Here is a 23,783-nt window from a genome sequence, read left to right as displayed (position 1 = left end):
GCTCTTATGCCATGTTTAGATTAGTATCCTTTTTTATATTGCTCTTCCTTATTTTTCCTATTAAAGTACATCACTCCACACTTCCCTGTCTTAAATTTCATCTATTTCTCCACATATTCCACCAACCTATTTCCTCATGTAATCTATCAGTATACTCTTCAGTTCACAAGATATCCAGGTTTTATGCCTTCTGCAAATTTTGAAATTGTGTCTCAAGTCTAAGTCATTAATATCGATCAAGAAATGTAATTATCCTACTGACCCCCATGGGGACCCTTAACAATGTTCTTCCAGTATGAAAAATAGCCATTCACCATTGCTGTCTATTCCTTGTCACTCACCCAACAGTGCACCACTGCTGTCACTATCTTTTTATATTTCACTAGCTTCAACTTTACTGACAAGCCTGTTTTGTGACATGTTATTAAATGCCTTTTGGAAATCTCTGTATGTCACATCAATCACATTACCTTCATGAATTCACTCTTACTCTTCTTAATAAGCAACTCAATTTAAAATTTGATTTGTCTTTATCAAATTCATATCAGTTTTCCTTATTAATCCACATTTGTCCATGTAACCATTAATATTGTCTTCAATTTTTTCTTAATAGGACTGGAATATTTCTCTAGTTCTAGCAACAGAGCACAGCTATTTTGTAAAGATTTGTCCATGAACATGGTGATGAAATGCATGAACTCATCTGTGGTGTTAATGTGGCTAAGAATTCTTATTAACTATTGAACAGAGATGTGTAGCCTGAACGTCTTTGGAGATTTTTCAATAGTGTAAAGATGCAGACTTTAAAGCACTAGACCAGTTTTAAAAAAGTAAACCTTTTTATTTATATATATAATATATAAAAGAAATACAAAATCTCAACAATTAAATTGTAATTATGGCAATTCAGTTTTTTCTGAGTCTTCGACTTGTGTCACTGCTTCAGGTACATTGGAAGTTAGTAATATCCTCCTGTTGTAGTGTCCCTTAATTATGCCAGTGTTCTTATTTTCATTCAGAATTTGCTTTTGTTTTTGTCTGTTTAAAGACTGTACAAGTCCAAGAACAACAGCAGCTAGTGAATATTGACCAGTTAATTTTCTTGGTTGCAATATAAGTGGATTTGGCAGAACTCTTCCCAGAAGAAAGAATGTTTTTACCTTCCCTTCTTGTTCACTTATCCCTTTGACGTATATTTCACCTCTGTACTCAAAGGCAAATCCTTTGTCCTTCAGGATAAGATATGTATCTTCAGGCACTTGTATCTTGCCACTAATGCCTGTGCTATCCATGCGGCTTGCTAAGTTTACAGTTTTACCCCAGATATCGTATTGAGGTTTCTTAGCGCCAATAACTCCTGCAACGACTGAGCCATGGCTAATACCTGGAAGTAAATGTGCATGACCAAGTAAATTATTTACACACTTAAATAGAACATAGAACAATACAGCGCAGAACAGGCCCTTCGGCCTTCGATGTTGCACTGACCTGTGAATTATTCTCAGCTCGTCCCCCTACATTATCCCAAAATCATCCATGTACTTATCTAAGGATTGTCTAAATCACCCTAATGTGGCTGAGTTGACTACATTAGCAGGTAGGGCATTCCACGCCCTTACCACTCTCTGTGTATTAATGCTTTAACTCCTGCTGAGTTTCCACTAACTGTAATGGGGACATAAGTAATCATTAAGCCATGCCATGCACACACAATTTTCACACATTTTTCCTGATGTAATAAAGCGTCATGGGAATTAAAAACTCTCCAATAGCCTTGTCAAAGTGGTTAATTCTTTTGATCCAAGACAATGAATACTGACAGATTATTTGACAATTGAACACATTAGAGCTGAGCCTTGTCTGCGCCTGACCTGATGTAAATACAGAGATACATTTCAGCAGAGTTAATGAACAGTAATCCCAAATCAAATCTGGAAAGCTGTTTGTGTTTTAGCCCTTTCTAAAGCCAGAAACTGAGTCCAATGACTATCCCAATTGGATAAGAAATTCAGAACAGACCAGGGATTGAACAGGGAACATTTCGCGTCTGTACCACTGAATATCCAAGTGAGGTATTGCAGATACTGATTCATCAGGAAATGTATTAGTTACTATTTAAAAAGAAACGGAAAACAAGTAAAGCATCATCTACAATTTCTTTCATTCAGCAACCTTTTCACAGCACTAACATGTTTAACTTAAAAAATAAATCATTTTACTCAGAATCAACACACAGTTAATTTCTCTAAACCACACAGTGAATACCATCAAATATACCATATAACTCTTAGAACATAGGTAAGAAATGAATTAAAATAATTTGTAACACTACACAAAACTCACCAAAAACATCTAAAGGATGATTTGCTTTTCAAGAACGCATAGATATCTCACTATTAATGTAAACCTCTGAAATATCTGTGGTCAAATAGTATATTACAGTTGCATTTCAGGATGTCTAGTTATTCTTTCACTTAAAACTTCTCATTCTGGGAAAGGTTGCATAATGTTGTCCATGTGATAAAGGCAGGTCTTCATGCAGTCTTAGTACAAATTTTATCTACTGTCTGGTTTTGTCACTTGTCATCATTGAAAATGAAAGTCTATTGGGAATTGTTCGTATTTGAGTTGAAAAGGCTGGTTCATATTCAATAGGTTTAATACTATTCAAGAACTGAACACTCTTTTTCCTTCAAATCCGCTTGTTAGAATTTCAGAATCTAACACTGATGGCAAGAGCTTGTTAGGATTCAAAGTTTGTAGCAACAATTTAGCTATTGGTTCAGTATTGCTGAAAAAGACACATTTTGTTAAACTTTTCATTTTTCACTTTTCAGTAACAAAAATAAAGCCAAGAGGAAAACCAACATTTATACTGTAAGAGAGAAAAATGCTAATTTTTGGGCAGCACAGTGGCTCAGTGGTTAGCACTGCTTCCTCACAGTGCATGGGAGTCAGGTTCGATTCCAGCCTCAGGAAATTGTCTGTATGGGGTTTATACACTCTCCTAGTGTCTGTGTGGGTTTCCTCTGGATGCTCCGGTTTCCTTCCACAGTCTAAAGATGTAGGTTAGGTGAACTGGCCATGCTAAATTGGCCACAGTGTTCATGGATGTGTAGGTTCGGTGCATTGGTCTGGGTAAATATAGGATAATAGGGTAGGGGAACAGGTCTGGGTGGGTTACTCTTCAGTGGGTCAGTGGGGACTTGTTGGGCCAAAGAGCCTGTTTCAACACCGTAAGCATTCTATGATTATTCTAATTGGTTGGCAAGTGGACTCTGACTGGTTGAGGCATTGCCATGGAGACAGTAGTCATGAATGCTGATTGCCAGATTTTGTTGGTAATTATAATTGACTTTGTTGCAGGTTGACTCTGTTGGTAAGGGTCATTGGTCATAGGTTTATCATTCAGGCTTGCAGTGTGGCACACTTGCATATATGAAAAGTTACCTAATATTAATACATAGGGCCCTGTTCTTTGCAGTCAGAACAACATGTGTGTTTGAACTCAACAAAATAGGTAACGGCCATTCACTGGTTCATTTTATGACCAATTAGTGTCAACCTGCCTAGTTTGAACAAAGCTTGACTGTTAACTGTCAATCAGCATTAATCGGTATATTTTCCATGGAAATCCTTTCACCAATCAGAATCATTGCCAACCAATTAGCATTCCCTTCTTCTACACTAGAATTGCTGGTCTTCCCCTTTGATATTTCTTGAGGATTGTCCAGATGAGTATAAGGCAAAAAGTTTTGACAAAATTCGTATTTTTCTGCAATCACAAGCAACTATCCTTTTGTATCACAAGCTCCAGTCCTCCTCAGGCTCCACAGGGACTTTGACCAAGTAAATCAACTCATGGACACAACCATTAAACTCATCAATCAGAATAGTTCAGTCTGATCAAAACTGAGGGTTATCAGATTGTCAGATGTTTCATACAGTACATATTATCTGCCAGTTGGTGTCCCTGTAATGCTTAATGAATGACAGTAAATTGGAAATAAGAAACAAATGTGGGAATGATTTAAGGTAATACTTGTAATAGCAAAATTAAAATTATTTAGATATTTATATGTGCTAGTATTTGTCTGTGCAGAAGATCCAATGACTGTGCAGCCACTAAGTTACAGCATAATGCAAAAAGGGCATAAATATTTATATTAAATAATACTGGATTGAGATTACATACTTAAAAAAAAAATGTGGGTCAATGGAATGAATATCTGTTCAAGTGCATATTTAAGTGAATGAACATGACTTTACACATTAAATAATTAATTGAATGGAAGTGGCATTTGATCTTAATTGTGCCAGCCTTTTCATGTGTGTTTACACCTTAAGTTCGTGTCATCTAAAATGCACAGCATCCTCTACAGAACATACAGGACCATTGTGAACAGAGCAAGCAACCTTGTAACTCCTTAATCAAACAGATTGAAAAATGTTTAAAGAGTAGAGCAGTTTAAGAGCAGAATTTAAACCAGAAAGTATCTGTGAGATTATTTAATTCAATGGGAAATCACGTGCAGAAAAAAAGAGAAAGAAAGAAAACAAAAAGAGCGGAAGAAAGAAAATATTAAAAGAGAAAAGTAAAAGATCGAGAATTAAAGTATAAAAGTAAAAGCAAAATCCAACAACGAATGAAATCTGGGGCATTTTTAGAGCGGGCACTCAATCAGGATACAATGCACCAACTGTGGATTTCATGGAGACCTATTTTGATGTTGACAAGAAACCCACGTAAAATTGTTTAATTAATTATTGCAATATAGCAGGTATGTATCAGCTATTTCAGGCTTAAACATGCCATTCTTCACCTGAATGGAAGGTCACTTATAGTAGCCAGTCTCCTTTCTTTCAGGCAAATGTTTATCAGAGAGCTTTTGTTTGGATACAGCTTTTTATAATCTTGGAGGATTTCAAAGTGATCAGATCATGACAAAAAGTATATTGGATGTGTTTGACACCAAATGAAAAGAGAGAAGAATCTGCAATATTTCATAGAATCCATTCAGTGTGGAAACAACTCATTCAGCCCAAAAAGTCCACACTGACCCTCCAAAGAGTAACCCACCCAGACCCATTCCCCTACTCTAGCATTCTACATTTCCCCTGGAATGCACTTAACCAACACATCCCTGAACACCATGGGCAATTTAGCTTGGCCAGTTCACCTAACATTAGACTGTGGGAGGAAATCCAGACACAGGGAGAACGTGCAAACTCCACACAGGCAGTCAAATAAGGCTGATGTCACGGGAGACACTAGCCAGGTCATAGCCTTTACAAACAGAGGCTCATTTTCCTTGACCTTTTGGAAAAGTGATACTTCCTCAGGTTGAAGTTGTCACATCGAGGTGGTGGCAGCTTGCAGCCTTCCACAGGAAGTGCTGCTCACTGTTGGCCCCAGTGGCCACAAATTAGCCATAGCTCCAACACTGACCAATTCCCTGCACTTTTTCATCACTGATTTCTTCCAGGGCACGACTGGAGAGATATTCAGTGACTCCCAGTCGGATCCTCATAAATATAGTGAGCAGATTATTTACGATTGCTTTCAAGTTCCAACAAAATTTGCCTCACAATCACAATAGCTCAGGATAGTTGGCTGATTTCCACTGACTGCACATTTTTGGCAATATTATAAAGCATTATGAGCTTGTCCAACAATCCAGAACTGGTTCATAATCATATCAAAATTAACATGGAGAAACCCATCCCACTAGGAACCAGAGGCTTGCCAGATATTCCAGCAATGAGACAACTATTGGCTCATGCCCTCTGAAGGTCATCCCAAAAATAGGAGACGAAGTTAGGTACTGTGAGGTACTGAGACAGTGAGAAGAATCGGGAAAAGAGTAGAATTCCCATTTCCACACCCACTTTTGCCATCATCCCTCCTAAAGGCTAATGCTGCCTGATCTGCTGTACCTTTCCAGAGCCACACTTTTCAACTCTGACTCTCCAGCATATGCAGTCCTCACCTTCTCCAATATGTATTGCAACCTGGCAGCAATCAGTAGCACTTTTTAAGGTCACAACATTTTTTGGCCTCTACACAGCTATGGTCATCGCCTGCATGAACTCATTTCGGAGGATGTTCAAAGCTCCCATGAGGTGGGCTTCCTCTCCATGGCAGACCTTTTCACATTCCTGGATGAGGCAGACCTTGCATCATCAACTCTGCTCCTTTTTGGTCTCCACCAGTACAGTGGAGACAGAGAGTTTATGCAGCACATCTGTTAATACTTCTCTAGGTTGCTGATGTGTCTCTTGAATTTTACTTCTCAGTGACAACTCCACTGTGCTCCCTGACCTGGATCATCCACTACTGTCCATTCATGCACATTCGGTGAAAATCTGGCAAACTATCTAAGTAGAACCATACTAGTGTGTGTGGTTGCACCTTCTGTGGTGGTGCATGCCCAGAAGGAGTGAGGTCCTCTAAGGACTCATCCTCATGGATGTCCAATGACAATAGCTGCACCTGTGAAGACAAAATAAAGGGTTGTGATTTAATCATTGCAAAGTCATAATCTTGACAGTCACCATACTCAGGCTGCTCAGTTCTATCACTAATCAAAGGATACATGTGTATTGTGATACTGTCTCTAGGTGTTTGCAAATTCTATGTTTCTCCATTGCCAACTTAAAGAAATCAGATTGTGCACTCTCTCCCTTTTCTTTGCCTTCTCTTCTCCTTTTAGAGGTGAGCAAACAGACCTGGGAGCAAAAGTCAGGTTTTCACCCAATTGATGCAATGCATTCAGTGAGAGTGACAATGTAACATACACACAAGTAAGCACAGGAGTGGTAGAAATGAATGAAATTAACAAGGAAAAGGGAGGTTGATGACGAACATAGAAAGCGAAGGCTGGATAACCAAAAACACAAACTAGCAAATGTATTGACTTTTCTTGGCTTGGTATGGTCATTAAACAGTGTCCTACACTCCCTAAAATCCTGCTGCTCGCTTCCTCAGTTACACGAACCATGCCTCCTTGGTGAAAGCAGAGGTTACTTTCTTCCCATTGTTTGGGAACTGTATATCCCTGTTTTTTTTCCTGATTACATCCAGCAGTAATTGATTTTGAGTACAGCCTTTGCTCTCTATCCACCAACAACTACTGTATTTAAATGATCAATGCAATAATGTAAATTGGAGGATTTCAACTGTTTGTGGATAATATAGCAAGGGCAGCACCCAAAGCCTCTCTACCGTAAGTGTCAAGAGTGTGATAGAATAATCCATACTTGCCTGTAGAACTGCAGCTCCAACAACACTCAAGAAGCTTGACACCATCCAGGAGGGAGTTGGTTGTAGACAGAATGGATGTTTGTGGATGTGGTGCCAATCAAGTAGGTTGCTTTTTCCTGGGATAGTGTCAAACTTCTTGTTGTTCAAGCTGCACTCATCCAGGCAAGTGTAGAGTATTCCATCACACTCCTGTCTTGTAGATGGCAGACAGGCTCTGGGGAGTCAGCAAGGGAGTTACTTACCATTGTATTCCTAATCCCTGACCTTCTCTTGTAACGACTGTTTTTATATGGTGAATCCAGTTGGGTTTCAGGTCAATGGTAATGGCAGGATATTGATATTGCGGGATTCAGTGACTATTCAGTATCAAGGTGAAGTCATTCAATTGTCTCTTATTGGAGGCGGTTATTGCCTGGCATTTGTGTGGTGTGAATCTTACTTGCTACTTGTCAGTCTAAGCCTGGATATTGTCCAAATCTTGTTGCATTTGAATACTGCTTCAGTATCTGAGGAGTTACAAATGGTGCTGAACATAGTGCAACCATCAGTGAATATCTCCACTTCAGACCTTATGATGGAGGGAAGGTCATTTGTGAAGCAACTGAAGATGGTCGGGTTGAGGACACTACCCTGAGGAACTCCTGCAGAGATGTCCTGGAGCTGAGATGACTTACCTGCAATAACCACAACCACCTTCCTATGTGACAGCTATGCCTCTAATCAATGAGGAGCTTGCACCCCGATACACACCGATTCCAGTTTTGCCAGGGCCCCTTGATGCCACACTCAATCAAATGCGGTCTTGATGTCAAAGGCTGTCACTCTAACATCACATCTGGAATTCATGTGTTTTGTCCATGTTTGAACCAAGGCTGTAATGAGGGCAGGAGCTGAGTGGCTCTGATGGAATCCAAACTGGGTATCACTGACTAGGTTATACATGCTACCTAATACATGAACTGCTGCTGGCTGTGTGAGATCTAATGATGGTGTTTCATTCAGAAACAATGCCTAATCGTTTTAGTATTTCTGTGTTGGTATCAGTGTCTGACCAAGAAACAGATCTTGGATATTTAAAAGAAGGAAAAACAAGAGGTGCATGCTTACACCAAAGGCAGCTTGCAAACCAAAATATATTGTGAAATGAGACAGAAGTGAGATGTGAGAAAACAAACTGGGTTTGGAGAACAGATCATTTGCTTTGTTCTCAGCACCACCACTGGCCATGGCGTCAACTGCTCCAGTTATGCTCCAAACTTCTTCTTCATGCCTGACCTCACTGCTTAGCTCCTGCTGTTTCCAGCGCTGTGCCACATTATCATGAAAGAGAGATTGAACTGTCTCAGTACGTGTGGTGCAAACTGTTTAGGTGATGTGGCTGCCATTGTTGAATGTCTTGTAGTGTGTGCAAACTGAGATGAGGGTACGAGATTCACAACAGTGGTAAGGGCAGGAGGATGACCTAGAGGTTCTTAGCAGGTGAACAATGTGCTATGCTCTATTAGGTACAGTGTGAAGCTCATGGTTCAGTTTTAAGTAGATGGTATTTGAAAATAAATTTCCTGTGAGGTCATTAAACTTCTATCGAAGTAAGATTATTGACATTGACCTCCATGATTGTGCCCATTACCTTTTAAGTGTTTGTTTGGAGGGCCTCTGATGAGAAGAGGATCTGCTGCCACTTGTCCATCTCCAACACCATGGCCTTGAGTACTGCATCAGCCAATCTGACCGCTCACTCTTTGCCAACCTTCTCGCGAATGTGTACTAGAGATTCCTCTCCAGCCACTTTCAGTACCGGCTGCAATAGTGTTTAAATAGTGTAGGCTCGACATAAAAGGTCTTAGCCTTGAATAAAATTAGCACTCTTTATCGCAGCCAATCAGCAGCACACTTACTGCTAGGTTGCAAGCCAATATTATCCAATCAATGGGTAGCATAAAAAAGTTACCTGCATGACGCTGAATGGGTATAGAGTAATTGCTAATTGAGGTCCTGGTACTTGTTTTGGGGAGTCTATCCAAATTTTAGATTTTTTTTTACATTAACTGCATCATTATATCATAAAACACATCAAACAATAAAAAAACATTTTTCAGTAAATATTAGAAACTGCTACCTTAAAACAATATGTGTTTTAGTGTTTAAAAAAGTCCTCAGATTTGGTGTTAAACTTTATTTCCAGGTTAACAATGATACTGGAGAGGACTATTTTTACACAGCAAAATCTGTTATTTGATTAGCAACTGTTAACCCTAGTAAATATTACAGTCCCTGACCACCCAATGAAAAGCTTTCCCCACAGGCCTTGAAAGCTTGGAGGGAAGTTAAATGTTTGAGCTGTGACGTGGGTAACCGAGTGAGGCAGGCAGCTCCCTGGTCCTAGCAGCATTTCTTGAAGTAGTTACCACGGTAAGAACTACAACAGTCTCAAACACTGGGGAGCTGGAGCTGTAATGAAAAGTGAGCAGGGATTGATGCACGAAATGCGTCAGGGTCAGAACAGGCAGGCCAGGGGCTCAAAGGAACTGGAGGTATGGGAGATTGGGGTTCCAGTTAACGAGGCACCCCAAAGCCCCTTGTCTGCTTTCAGCAGCCGCAGTAAAAGCTGGACCCCTCCTCCACTGGTTGGTCCTAGTGACAATATGATGAAGCTTTTAAGTCACCAGTTCATTTACCACTTAAGGGTCACAACTGACCTATTGGCATGTACTGATAAAAATATGGTGACAGCAAGGGTGTGTGTGGAGGGCAGGTGACCATGGCATATTACGAAGCTGAAATCCTCGTAATATGCCAATGAGGATTTTATTGGGGACAATAAAATCCAGCACATAAATTCAGCATTTCCAAGTGGATTGCTCATGCCATTTGTAGCTTAGAAGGATAAAATATATTATTCCATGACCAAAGGGCAAATTAAACTTCTTTTAAGGACAAAGTGTCTCTTTATTGTTTTTGTTGAGTGAATTAATTGGCAAAATATCAGGCTAATCAGAAATCAAAAGAAACCAGCATGCATGAGATTTTTTTATTTTCTTATCTTTCATTCAAGTGTAACACAATAATGTTCAAGTTAACAGTGTCGACCTTAATTATAATGTGTCTCAAAATATTTACATAGTCAGACATCAAGATTTGAATACTAGATATGTATAATACCATAAGGCGTAAGCCACTGAGTCCATTCAGTGAGAATATGACTGATCTGTTAATCCTTAACCCTATTTTCCTGCCTTATCCCCTTGATTCCCTTACAGATTAAAAGTCTGTCTATCTCAGTCTTGAGTATCCTTAGTGACCCAGCCACAACAGCCCTCTATGATAAAGAATTCCACAGATTCACTACCTTCTGAGAAAAACACTTCTCCTCATCACTGTCTTAAATGGACAACTCAGTTAGGATTGAGATGAGGACGAATTTCTTCTGTCAGAGGGTTGAGAATCTGTGGACTTTTTTACAACACAGAGCTGTTGAGGAGGGATTGTTAAGTATATTCAAGGCTGAGATAGACAGATTTTTAATCAATAAGATAACTAAGCATTATGGGAAAAGGCAGGAAAGCAGAGTTGAAAATAATCAGTCATCATCTTATCGAATGGCGGAGCAGACCCGATCGGTCGAATCAGCAATTTCTGTTCCCACATCTTACAGTCTTATGGCCTGTAGCCTTTCAGTATCTAATGCCTTAGTAGCTAGTTTCTTAATATCACATGGAGTGAGTGGAGTTCACTGAAGACTGGCATCTGTGATACTATGGAGTTTAGGCAGAGATCTATAGTCATGTAATGATATTCAGAGATACTAGAGTCTATGGAGTTGAAAATTTGATGATCTCCAAACAAGGTTAACCCACTGATGGAAAATAAGCAATTGAAATAAAATTGAGAGCTCCACTTACCTTATCTTAGTTTGTTTCAGCTCTGTCTTTAGAATGAGAAGGGTGCTGAGGATTTGAATGTTTTTCATACGATCTGCATTAATATTATCCAAACCTGATCGAAACTGGTCTTACGGTTTTCTGTGTCTTTTAATTATGGCCTCTTGCATACCCCTGATTTTGATATTGATACCATTAGTGGCTGTGCCTTCAGTTGCCTCACTCCGAGCTCTGGGATTTCCTTTCTATATCTCGACCTGTCACCTCCCTCTCCGCCTTTAATTGCCCCTTAAAACCTTCCACTTTGGTCAAGTTTTTCATTGCGCTAATATTTTCTCATTTGACTTGCTATTGAACCTTGTTGGATCATGTTCCTTTGAAGCACCTTGAGACATTTTGCTCAGTTAAATGTGATTTATTCCTGCAAGTGGTTTTGGTTGTTTTAGCTGATACCATATCAACTTTATATAACATTCTACGTGAAACATTTCAGAGGAGAAATATTCTGCTACATGTGAGGCATTACTATGAAGATGTGCCTAAATATCTAGGGGGCAGACAGCCCCTTAGGGTGCTACCTGTGCAGCCCATGTGATGCTGTCTGCCTCCAGGGTTTCAGTGTCAGTCTGTATGTATATTAGATGACAGTAAGCAGGAGGGTCCAGACAAGCTGCTAAGTCTGGACAAGTGAAGACTCTCAAATCATCTTAACAGAGTAAAAATCTCAGAAGGAGGATGCCCAGGTCTGCACTCACCCCTGCCTGGACGGAATTTCACATTGGCCCCAAGATCCCGTACTTCCCGCGGGAGTCTGTGCCCCACAACCTGAGCCGCCTCCAGAATTTTAGTTTTGTCCCTTTTAAGGACGTAAAAAGGCAGGCCCTGTACCGACTGCTGCTGCACACCGTCCACCTCTTCTCCCTCATCTACCATCCTTGGCGTGCCCATTTGCCACCGGGCGGTGGGGATCCCCAGTGAAGGGCTCTCTATGCGGGAGTCCTACCCCTTTCTCTCGGGGATCTGGCGTGGAGGATGCTGCTTGCAGCGGTCCCCTGCAACCACAGATTGCGGTGGTTCACGGACTCCGAGCCGAACTGCTTGTTCTGTGGCGCTGTGGAGTCTGTGGACCATGTATATATTGGGTGTGGGCATTTGCACTCCCTTTTTGATTTTCTCAAAAACCTCCTCCTCTGTTTTTGGTTGCACTTCAGCCCCACGCTCCTGATCTTCGGGCACCTGGTACGGAGGAGGGAGGGCAGGTTGGAAGACCTCCTCATGGGTCTGCTACTGGCCCTGGCCAAACTGGCCATAAATAGGTCGAGGTAGCGGGTCGTGGAGGGGGTTGTTAGGGCCGACTGCCTGCCCCTCTTCCGCGGTTACGTTAGGGCCTTGGAAAAGGTGCACGCAGTGTCCACCAACACCCTGGAGTTGTTCAGGGAGAGGTGGACACCACAGGGAGTGGAGTGCATTATTTCCCCCTCCAATTCTATTTTGATTTGATCCCTGCCCTCCCCTTCACTGTTTGATCACACAGCATTGCCCTTTGATGTGAAGGGCACTGCTTGTCACTGGCCACTCGGGTATTTCCCTTCTTCCTGGTGGTGGAAATTTGAATAAAGATTCGTGCACCTTGTGTCTCTCACTGTGTCTCACACCTGCACACACACACCATGGGTGCTGGGGAAAAAATAAGCACTACCGCAGTTAGGCGGGAGTGTGGGGGTAATAAAAAGGAAAAAAAAAAGAACAGAAGTGTCAGACATCCTGTTCACTCTGAGAGCTGGCTCTGAGGGAGCTGGATCAGTGTCAAGGACTCCCCACATGTAAATAAAGGGTGATTTGGTAAAAAAAACAGGGGTTCTGATCACTCTGAGAGCTGACTCTGAGGGGGTTGGATCAGTCTCAATTATTCTCCACTTGTAAATAAAGGGTGACTTACTGATGGGATACTGGCCTCTGTGGAACTCTTTCAACCATAAATGGACATTGCTTATGCAAACTTTTCAGGGAGGCCAAAGGACATGCTAAACTCCAAATGATATATTCTTCACATTTAAGGCTTGAAACTAAAGCTTCAACTCTTATAATTCTCAGTTATGCACATCATAAAAGGAATCTGCAATTTAGGAAGCCTTTTTTGTTTTAATATGAAAAAAAACCTCTCAGAAGTGATAGCTTACCAGTGAGTTTAGATTAGATTAGATTCCTCATCAAATTAGACTGGGGAAAACCTTCATCAGAATTTCACCCACCTACATGACGAATGTGCTCACCCAAACAGGCTTTGCAGAGGGAATCTGCATTTAGATTCGACTGCTCTTTATAAACATCAGTAGTGCAGTCTCAATCAAAGGCAATCAGAAAGCATCCCGATCAAATCTGGAGCTGGCTCTCTCTCTCTTCCCCCCGCCTTATTTGTATGTTGTATAGAGCCCTTCATCAGCACGTCCATCAGGAAGGATGTGAGCCTGACAGAAGTGACGATCCCAGGCAGTGGAGGCCATTAGGTTAAGGCCTCCCTGAACATGGAGGGCATCACTATCTTCTGCTCAGGCCTGCTGTCAGGCATAGGCTCATGAGCATTTGCGAACAGTTTAAAGTGGCCTTGAGAGCCAAGGTAAATCAAAACAAGAACGAGGCCAGGCTCTTTAGGAACTGGGTCAACTGATATCTATTTCTCCATCTGGTCAAATTACCTGCAGATGCTGGCCATATAGTTTAGCATTGCTAATATCCAGGAGCAGTATAATCCCAAAGTGAAGCAGAAACTGGGCATGTGGCAGCACCACTCCCTCTGGATTATGGATAGAAACCTAGTCATGAGGTGTGAGCTGGTCTTGGTATTACTTTACATAGGCAGGACTGGCCCATTCCCCAAGTCTGCACTACAGCAGTCACCTGAGCTATCTTCTACTTACCTGGGAGTCAAGGATGGATTGTGGCCAGCAAGGAAAACTTGTACAAAACCCTGGATAGAAGAGGGAAGAACAGACCCAATGTCAGTCTCATCCTGATGGTCCCCTTGTGTGTGGTTGTATTAAGCTGTCCATGGACTCTTGGTCTACAGTAAATAAATGTTGGAGCTCTACCTGTCCCCAGTGCTGTGAAGGATGGGTCTGACCCCATTGCTATGGAATGATCCCAGTAGCTGGACCATAAATATTACCTGTCCCTTGCTAAAAGGTTTGTATAGAGCAACACCTTTGACCACAAGGGGGTGGTCAGCACATAACGCCTTTGAGACGCTGTGGGGAAATGAGATGATTCATCCTGATCCCGGAGCAGACTGCTGAATTCATTTGGCAGAACGCCTCATGACCAGACCTTTCCAACAAACACCAAGACTTAGTTTGGCTGGTGGTGAGAAGGGCACTACTCATCAGATCATTCATATAGATTGAGCACTCTGTGCCATAGGATGCTGCCCTTGAAATTGCTGTGGCAGTGAGGAGACTGTCATACATCTCCTTCTGGACTGTGCCTTTTCAAAGAAGATCTCGAGAGAGAGTGATGCAGTGTGTTTTTTTGTCAAGGTTTGTCCTGAGCAGCTTCATGATGCCCAAGTCTTGTGTTCTACAGGCTGGTCTCAGTGATACACACCAAAAAACATCAACTGCGCCTCAATGACACATCAACATGTCGAAAGACAAAGCTCTTTGGTCTGCCCAAAACTTGCTGGTTGTCCAGAGCAAAGTATCATCCTCAACTATGTGCTGCAAACTGGCATATTACAAGTGAAGGATGTACTAAAGCTTGGGACAGCTGCCACAAACACCCAGTGGAGAAAGGCCATTGTCTAAGGCCTTTCATCCATAACGTACTGAAGAGTTGTGTGGGATATAGGTAAGGTAGTGTTACTTCTGCAAGCATAATTACTTTGCAAGGTAAATTAACTCACACTAGTGTATAATTATTTCAGCCAAGAGCTGAGTCAACAAGAATGAAAACTATGTGAAGGAAATACATAATTGTTTTTGTATTAGCTAAAATGTGCATACAAGAATGAAATGTGCCTGCAAACAATGGTAGATGTTACACACAAATAGATGAGGTGCTGTGAGGGGAGAGGGTTAAGCTAGACATGCTTATACAAGCAGTAGTTATAAACATCTATTTCCCGCTTCTGCAAAAAACAAGAACAAACCACAATCAAGAAGTCATGAGGTCATAAGATCATAACAAGTAAGGGAAACAGATGGTAGTGAAGGGGGATATACCTAACAATGGACCATGGCGGGATGTGGTCAAACGGCTTTGTGAGGCCAAAAATAAGCATTTTGTCACAGACAAGGCCAGATAAGGCAAGAGATGAACAAGAGTAATGGGCGCCGGTCTTAGAGAAGTGGGAGATGTAAACAGGGGAGGAGCAATGGGAGGATGGAATAGGAACAAATTACATAAATGTTGTGTACTAGTTGAATTCAGTGTGTGTGTGTCCCTGCCTTGTGGACAGTGGACACAACACCCCTCTTGCAAGAGCGAAATAAATGACACTACTGATTCAGATCTTATCTCGGACTGAAATTATTGAAGTACGTGAGCTTTGTTTCTCACAGTTGTATGCTTGTAATGGAAAGTACATAGTTCTTGCCATATTTAGTTAATACAAGCAGGAGGCTGGAAGAACACAGCAGGCCTGGCAGCAACAGGAGGTGGGGAAGTCAACATTTCAGGTGTTACATCCAAAACGTTGACTTCTCCACCGCCTGATGCTGCCTGGCTTTCTGTGTTCTTCCAGCCTCCTGCTTGTCTACCCTAGATTCCAGCATCTGCAGGTTTTTTGTCTCTAACCTATTTAGTTAATACGACAATTTTTCAATTGGTTGAGGCACCAAAGAGAATTGAGAAAAGTGGGTATTTTATTATATTTCTATCATATCTGATCTGAAATATTTTGTAATATATTTATACAAAAGATAAAAAGCAGTGTCAGTCTGCATACTGCCACAAATTCAATTATTTCGTTTGAGGTAAATCATTGAACGTTTAACATAAAGCACGAAAATATTCATTTTAAATTCTTTTCACACATTGTGGGCAGGAAGAATCTTGCAGTGTATTTGGTGGAATAAGGGCAATTTAATTGGACAAGATGAGATCTTGCACCTACCATCTTCACTCAATTAAGGCCAGTTGGAAGACTGTTGAATGACCTTCTGCCCTGCTGCCAAATGAGGGCCTTAAGTGTCCAATTAATGCCTACCTGAGGACCTCAACCAGTATGGATCATAGAGTTGCATGTGGGCAGCATGACAAATAAACCTTAGTGTAATACTTTGGCAGGTTTCTAAGGGGTCTCTTATTTAAAGTGTCTGATCGAGGGACCAGGAATCAGGAATGAGAGATGCGGGGAGATAGGGTGAGCACCGTTACACACCACCTCCCACCCTGCCCCTGATGTAGATCCCTCTTCCCCCAGGGCCCTGTTCCAGTAAACCCCTTCCAGACATCACTCTGTTTCTGAGTCCTTCCTCAACCTGAGACGTGGGGGTGGCTATAGTCCCATCAGCAGTGAGCCCCTCTCCGGTGCTGCAGTTGATAACAGAAGAGTTGCCGACCTCTGACTGACCGGCTGCTCTTGGCAGGGTCCTCGATTCTACAATAGGCTGGCCTGCTAAGTGCCTGAGTGGTGTTGGATGTGGAGGACCTTCCTGAAGGTAGGAAGACACTCTAGTCACCAGCCGAGACCACCACTGTCTCTATACGATTCTGCCCAATATTTTAATTCTAAAATAGGAGTGAGCCGTGTGCAATTTTTCACAGCAACTTCAAGCGAGAACTAATGTGAATATTCAAGTTATACTTACCAACACGAAGTTCAAAGTTATTGAAGGAATGTTTGTTTATTTCCTGTATACTTTCGTTTAACGCAATGGTAAAGTCTGCCAAAGCACAGAGATGGCCCCATTTTTCATCACAGTGCTAAAAGGGAGATAATAAAAAATATTTTATTATTTTATTAATTTTCAATATGCTCATTTATTGAATGTGAAGTGCTATAAAGTGTTCATACATACTTTACTCTGTTTCATTCTTACCTGTTTCTCAGGAGACAATCCAGAGACAGCCATGTAAGTACTTCCAATTGTTTTAATTTTTTCAATGTCTTGAAATCGCTCTTGAATCAACAACTGCAAGAATTATCAAAAAAGTGAAACAATCAAATATAAAAGGTCAGATGTATCATTTTTAAAAATTACATTCTATTAAATTGAACAACTCCCAATTTTCTCCAGCCCTACAATTCTCTGTGATTATATTCCTTTAAATTTGACTCTTGCTCATGTGCACCATTTTTAACATTAGATTTTGACTTGATTTATTGTTGTCACATGTACCTAGGTACAGTAAAAAAATTTGTTTTGACAGCAGTACAATCAGATCATAACAAACAAGAACATTCAGATCATAGGGTGCTTAGACAGAATGAGGAACACAAAGTTATGACTGCACAGGAGGTGCACATAAGCAAGATTAACATTAGATTGAAATTACAGAGGTCCATTAAGCAGTCTAATAACAACAGGGAAAAAACTGTTCTTGAACCTGCTGGTGCATGTGTTCAAGCTTCTGTATCTTCTGGCTGACAATACTTCAGGTAAAGGAGAAACTGGAATAAGCTGCCTCGATTCAATAACAATTTTTGAAAGGAAATTGGACTAATACTTGAAGGAAATTTCTTGGGCTTCTGAAAGGAGCAGGAAAGTGGAACTTGATAGCTCTTTAAAATATCGAGTGCATACATAATGGTCCTTCTTTGCTGTACCATTCTTTGATTGAACTCTACACTCCAATGAACCAGACTGGGACTTTAAAGGTACTAAGTAAATGCCAAGTGCTGTTTCTTTTGAATTATATGAGTTTATGTTAATCCATACTACAGTCCACTGGTTCCCTATAGCTCCCAGTTTGGAAAAAGCTTATCTTACGTCTCATGTCCAATGGAAACAGAAAAAGAAATCATTGGTTGAGATATATGAAAACAAAAAAAAAACTAGATTTCCAAATTTTTGAGGCTCTTTTCCTGCTCAGCCCTGGAAAAGTACAATTAAAAAAAAATTACCATGCGTTTGAGGAGACCTCAGAATGGAGGTGCTATCTTCATTGTCCTACAATCTTCATTGTGACCACAACTATCAGTGTGACTGCTGCACTGCCAAATCTCTGATTGGGCTAAAGAGATTGGAGACCCTGGTGGTGGTCAGATTTCACCCAGGGTTCCCATCTGCATGCGGTCACATCCTGCTTTGTCCCAAAAGTGGTGCTACTTACGTGTTGAGAACATTCTGACCAAGTAATATATGGATCCACCTATAATTCTGGTTGGGCTAATGCAGCAGATGGGCCATTGTTCGAATGGTACAACTCTGGGAATTTAGATTAGAGTGGTGCTGGAAAAGCACAGCAGTTCAGGCAGCATCCGAGAAGCAGTAAAATCGACGTTTCGGGCAAAAGCCCTTCATCAGGAATACCTGGGAATATCTGGGAATTTATTAGAGAGTCATAGAGGATTACAGCATGGAAACATGCCTTCTGGCCCAATCTGTCCACAACACCCAGTTTTCACAATTAATCTAGTCCCATTTGCCTATGTTTGGTCCATATCTCTCCATAGCTATCCCACCCATGTACCTGTCCAAATGTTTCTTAAATGATAAAATTGTACTTGCCTCCATCACTACCTCTGGCAGCCCATTCCATAAAATCACCATCCTCTGCACCCTTTTGGATCTCAGTCCTCTCACATTACACTTACACCCTTTAGATTTAGATTCCCCGACCATGAGAAAATGTTGTTGGCTATTTACCTTATCATTTAGAGAAACAAAGAAAAAGAAAGAAAAGGGGAGAGAGAGAGAGAGAGAGAGAGAAAGGGAGAGGGAGGGGACGATCTTACATTTCTTTAGTGCCATTCATAATTGTAAGATGCCACAAAGTGTTTCCAGCCTTTAAAGTTTGATAGAATACTGTGACTGTTGAAACACAGGAAATTAAGTTGCAATGGAACAGCACTATAGCAGTTACCTCTCTGATCTTTCCCTTGAGCCCCTCTCAGTGCTCTGAATCTGTTATTCTCAAAGCAAATGCTTCATTCCTTAAAAAAAGATATATGTCGTCGTTTGGCGCAAGCCAAAAATAACCAACAGAATGTGTCTTTTTTCAGCAATACTCAAGTTCAATATTAAAAAGACGATTTACCTTTATACTTCAAAAAGCAACCAAAGGCATAAAATCACAAGACTTTAAATCATGTAAGTCTAAGATTTTAAAGTTACCTCATCAAAATCAGCAATAATTTCATTCAGCAAACGTAAACATTCTACTCCTTGGTTATTCATCTCAGTTTGAGAATAAAAATCTGCAAATCCTGGAATGGAGGCAAACATCACAGCAACAGAATCGTAAGATTGTGAATAAAGTTCCTGATGAGAAAAAAACAATGATAGTGGTAAGTAGCAAAGAATAATCATCAGCTTCTCAGAGTTACAGCCTACTTCTGGGAATTCAAAGTTGCTTTTTTGTTGAAAAAGTAAATGATCCAAAATTTTGACTCCAACAATCTTGGGAAGCTCATACAAAAGCTGAATTTGAATTGACAAATTCTTTATCAAAAGAATTATATTCTATATTTAATTTTGAAACAATATTTCCAGGTTTTGTGCACAAATGTATAACTGGTCATAACTATTGGATATGACGTTAATGTAGGGGAATTAAATTGCACCTGAGCATAATAATACCATAATAATCACAAACAGCTTTTATTTTCTTGCCAAAGCAATAAATTCAGTCAATTCAGTCCAGTTGGCATTGGCACCAGCACTACAGTTCCCAATTTGACCTATTGGTTTTTGATGGTGGGGGGTGTGGGTGAGAGAGGGGAGTGAGGTTGCAATCGTAGTTCAACATTACTGATACCTGTGGAGTGCCATACATTTCACACATTGCTCCAGGTAAACATTAAAACATCTTTTTCCATGCTGTGACAATGTGGAAATATTCAATTTCAGAATCAGGCTGGTTTCGATACATTGTCTACTGTAAATACAACCATTATGCAATCATTGAATCCGTGACAAAAGCTTCTGGAAACACAAGTTCTTAATTTTCAAAAGCAATTTCTAAGAATACTCAACACTAATCTCACAGAACTTCATTCATTTTTTTTGATAGGTATTGGAAGGGTGCAGTGGAGATCGATTAAATTCCAGTCATTGAGAAATCCAATTCCTTTTAAAATAGTTAATGTGCATGTGACAAGTCATTCACCCTGAATGATCCTCTGTGTGCTGCTTGCTGTCTCTGACCCAGTGTAACCTGAGGCTGTCGAATGGTGGATCCAGTCACTAGGTTAAAGGTCCAAAGTGGGGGTTGGGGTAGCACTGGTAAGGGTCTGGGGAACAAACTGTCCTTATACATTTCTGATCCTTCCAATCAAGAATAAATAATTTGACCTCATTGTCTTCTCCTCCAGTTTTTACTGAGCAGCATGCCAAGAGAGAAATTACACTTTGTAGGACATTTAAAGACATCTTCTATTGGACTTTGATTAATGTTAATTCACAAAGTTTCCACCTGATTTAAGTGGATAGACTCATGAAAACATCAGAAGAGACATGAATGAAAGTGGGTGGAATCTTGTGTAATCTCTTTCATGTTGAGTTAGTTGGCGGGCCATGGACAGCCACTCAAGGATCTCACCTTCCATCACTGGCATTAACTCACTGGTGATTGAGGGGCTCACTGTGCTGGCAGCACAATAAGCAATCTGTGTGGGGTTCCTTCTGGCTCCGGGAGTAGGGTCCCTTGCACAAAGCTACTCAGGGCCTGATCAAGGGACTTGGCAAAAGGTTGAATGTGGGGGAGGGGATAGGAAAGGATGTGGGCCAACTAAGAACCATTGCCCTGCCTTTTCTGCCAACTGCTCCAATGTTTCCTCCACCATGACTCCCACACAACGAAACTCCTGCCAGCAATCACTTGCTTATTTTCGGTTCCCCTTGATCTGAGACTATGTGGGTGCAGTGCCAGCAAGAAGCCATACTCCTCAAGTGGCGCTGCTGAGCACAGAAGGGCTACAGCCTCTGATTGGCTGGTAACTCTCAGCAGATAGGGTGTCCTACTCCTGTTCTTCTTTTTCCATCTTGGTATTTGGTCAGGTGTTCCAGCTGCCTCGAACAGTGTCTGGAGGATTGTGGTGCAAAGCTCTGTTTACAGGCTATAAATGAGGCTTTTGAAACTAGAGGCAGCACACTGCCCTCCTGAAGATTAAGGATAGTCATTGCTGCAATGAAACAGAATTTCACCTGGGTAAGAGATGTGCTAATGTCTACAAAGCAAAGAACAACACTGATTCATTGCGCTAAACCAAACAAAACTCCTGTTATTTGGAGTAAAGTGACCCGTACTCATGGAAACAGTGACATAGTGTGTGCAGAGTTCAGCAGTAATCTGCCTGCCACAAGTTTCATGTGATGCTGTACCTATCAAGAATAGATGCTGTATATAAATTGATATTAAGTAGGAAAATGATTTAATAAAAAACAGCCTGTTGCTTGACTATCAAGTGCCGGAGTGGCAATGGAAGTAGGAAACCTTCCAAATGCAGGTAATGTGGAGATTTTTGCAGGCTTGCATTTGGGCTGAGATCCCTGGCACCTTCACAAGAGTCAGTCCTGTAATTGCTCTAGTTTTAAACCTAATGCATCCATTCTGTTAAGTGAAAGGAGTTAAAGCTGCTACTGTAGGTTTTATCTTAAGATTGTTAATGCCTTGTTGATATTGATGGTATTGGAATTATAAAATAGTCTCATTTATAGTGTGGAAAGATTCATAACTGACAAGTGCACTGGCTGTGTAGCTATTTTTAACACTGATTTACCACTCGTTGAATTGAATAAGCTTAAAATAAGACTTGTGAATGCAAAACTGAAAAACTTTGACTATAGATTCAATTAGTTTTAAATTTAAGGTAGCTGAGTGAACTTACCTCATTGTCTCTATCCTTTTCCAAGAAATGGTGTGCTACATGACTTGGTAGAATATTTCGAAGCATATTTTCATTATGTTCTCGTAGCTCTCTCATTTCATTAACTTCCTCTTTTGCTTGGACTCGCCATAGGAAGTCCAGTCTTGCAGTGTATTCCAGCTGAACATTTTTATTAAAAAAAAGTTAAGATTTTTCAAGTTGATTTCTTTGAATAACTCAAAAATTCCCTTCTGCTTTGTCTAACTCTATTTGTACATTTTTTATGTTTTACAGAATCTGTGCTTCAACCTATAACAATATGCTAAGATGGCTTAATGCCATTGTGTTCCTTTCCCGTTTTTCTAATGTTGCCCGCATGAATAGAATTGTAAAATATACATCATTAAAGGAATTAAAGAATTACAAATATATTATCTCTTGAAAGTAATTGATTGACAACAAATATTTTGAATCTAGGTATTCCAGCCTTTGACTATATGAGACAATAGTTTTTATTTGTTCAGACACAAGGGGTTGCTGACTAGGCCTGCATTTGTTGTCCATTCCCTGTCTGTACTTGACAAGGTGTGGGGAAATGCCTTCTTAAATACAACTAAAAAGCTTACAACTATAAAACTGCCCTGCGTCTGTTTTATATATAAATGAAACCAGGTGAGGACAGCAGGTTTCCTGCTCAACAGGACTTCTGCAAACCCGTTAGGTTTATGCAACAATATAGTTGTCATTACTAATACTAACTTTCTATTCCAAATATATTTACATAACTGATTTTAAATTCTCTACTGACCATGGTGAGATTCTGAACTCATTTTTCCAGATCATTACTTCATGCCTTTGGATGATCACTATCATGGCCACTGTGTTGCATGTAGTTGCATGGCCCACCCATCCTCTGTAATCCTGAATGATTTCTCTCTTTGGGTATTTATCCAGTTGACTTTTAATAGCTACAATTCAATCTGCCTCCACCACACTCACATGCAGCAAATTCCAGATCCTAACTCACTCACTGAGTAAACAGTTTTCCTCACCTTGCCTTTAGTTCTTTTGCTAATCACCTGAAACTACTATCCTTGGGTTGAAGGCCTTCCATCAATGAGGAAATTGTCTATACTTATTATTAGTCTCTTACTATTTTGAACACTGTTAGATCTCCTCTCAAGCTTCCTTACACTGAGTAGAACAAACTTAGCTTCTTCAATCTATCAACACAACTCATTCTCAGAAATATTTTCTGCAACGTCTCTAAGGTTTCCACATCCCTTTGGAAAGTGTGGTGCCCGGAATTGAAAATAGTATGGTTAGATCATATGGGATCCAGAGAGATCCTGCCGATTTAGATACAAAATTGGCTTAATGGTAGGAGATAGAGGATGGTTATAGAAGATTGTTTTTTGGACTGGAGACCTGTGACCAGCGGTGTGCCACAAGGATCGGTGCTGGGTCATTTACAAAAACGATTTGAATGAGAATATAGGAAGCATGATTAGTAAGTTTGTGATAGACTACAAAATTGGTGGTATAGTGGAAAGTGAAGTAGGTTATCTGAGAGTATAACGTGATCTTGATCACCTGGGCAAATAGGCAGAGGAGTCGTAGATGGTGTTTAATTTAGATACATGGGAGAGGTTGTATGTTGGTAAGACAA

At 40.6% G+C, this 23,783-nt stretch overlaps 1 protein-coding gene across 6 annotated transcripts in view; it reads right to left on the bottom strand.

Annotated features, from left to right (window-relative positions):
* Positions 1 to 23,783, bottom strand: part of adcy8 (adenylate cyclase 8 (brain)) — a 123,609-nt gene that overhangs the window by 7,582 nt on the left and 92,244 nt on the right. The window contains exons 13-17 of one of the 6 annotated variants that reach the window (XM_043688254.2): positions 22,136 to 22,294; positions 19,422 to 19,568; positions 17,184 to 17,276; positions 16,953 to 17,067; positions 801 to 1,384 (exon numbers count right to left, since the gene is read on the bottom strand). In XM_043688254.2, the coding sequence (XP_043544189.2) occupies positions 897 to 1,384; positions 16,953 to 17,067; positions 17,184 to 17,276; positions 19,422 to 19,568; positions 22,136 to 22,294 (1,002 nt within the window). In that variant the 3' untranslated portion in view covers positions 801 to 896. Of the gene's footprint in view, positions 1 to 800; positions 1,385 to 5,120; positions 6,494 to 6,535; positions 6,730 to 14,033; positions 14,114 to 16,952; positions 17,068 to 17,183; positions 17,277 to 19,421; positions 19,569 to 22,135; positions 22,295 to 23,783 lie in introns of those variants that run through there. The other 5 variants (XM_043688253.2, XM_087986462.1, XM_043688259.2 and 2 more) reach the window with 5 other exon arrangements.

This window comes from Chiloscyllium plagiosum, unplaced genomic scaffold, assembly GCF_037043375.1.
Source record: "Chiloscyllium plagiosum isolate Xiang-an unplaced genomic scaffold, Cpla_swu_hap1 HiC_scaffold_4, whole genome shotgun sequence".
Classification (NCBI taxonomy): domain Eukaryota; kingdom Metazoa; phylum Chordata; class Chondrichthyes; order Orectolobiformes; family Hemiscylliidae; genus Chiloscyllium; species Chiloscyllium plagiosum.
The sequence above is the reverse complement of the archived record's forward strand: the minus strand, read 5'-3'. Positions and strand labels throughout refer to the sequence as shown.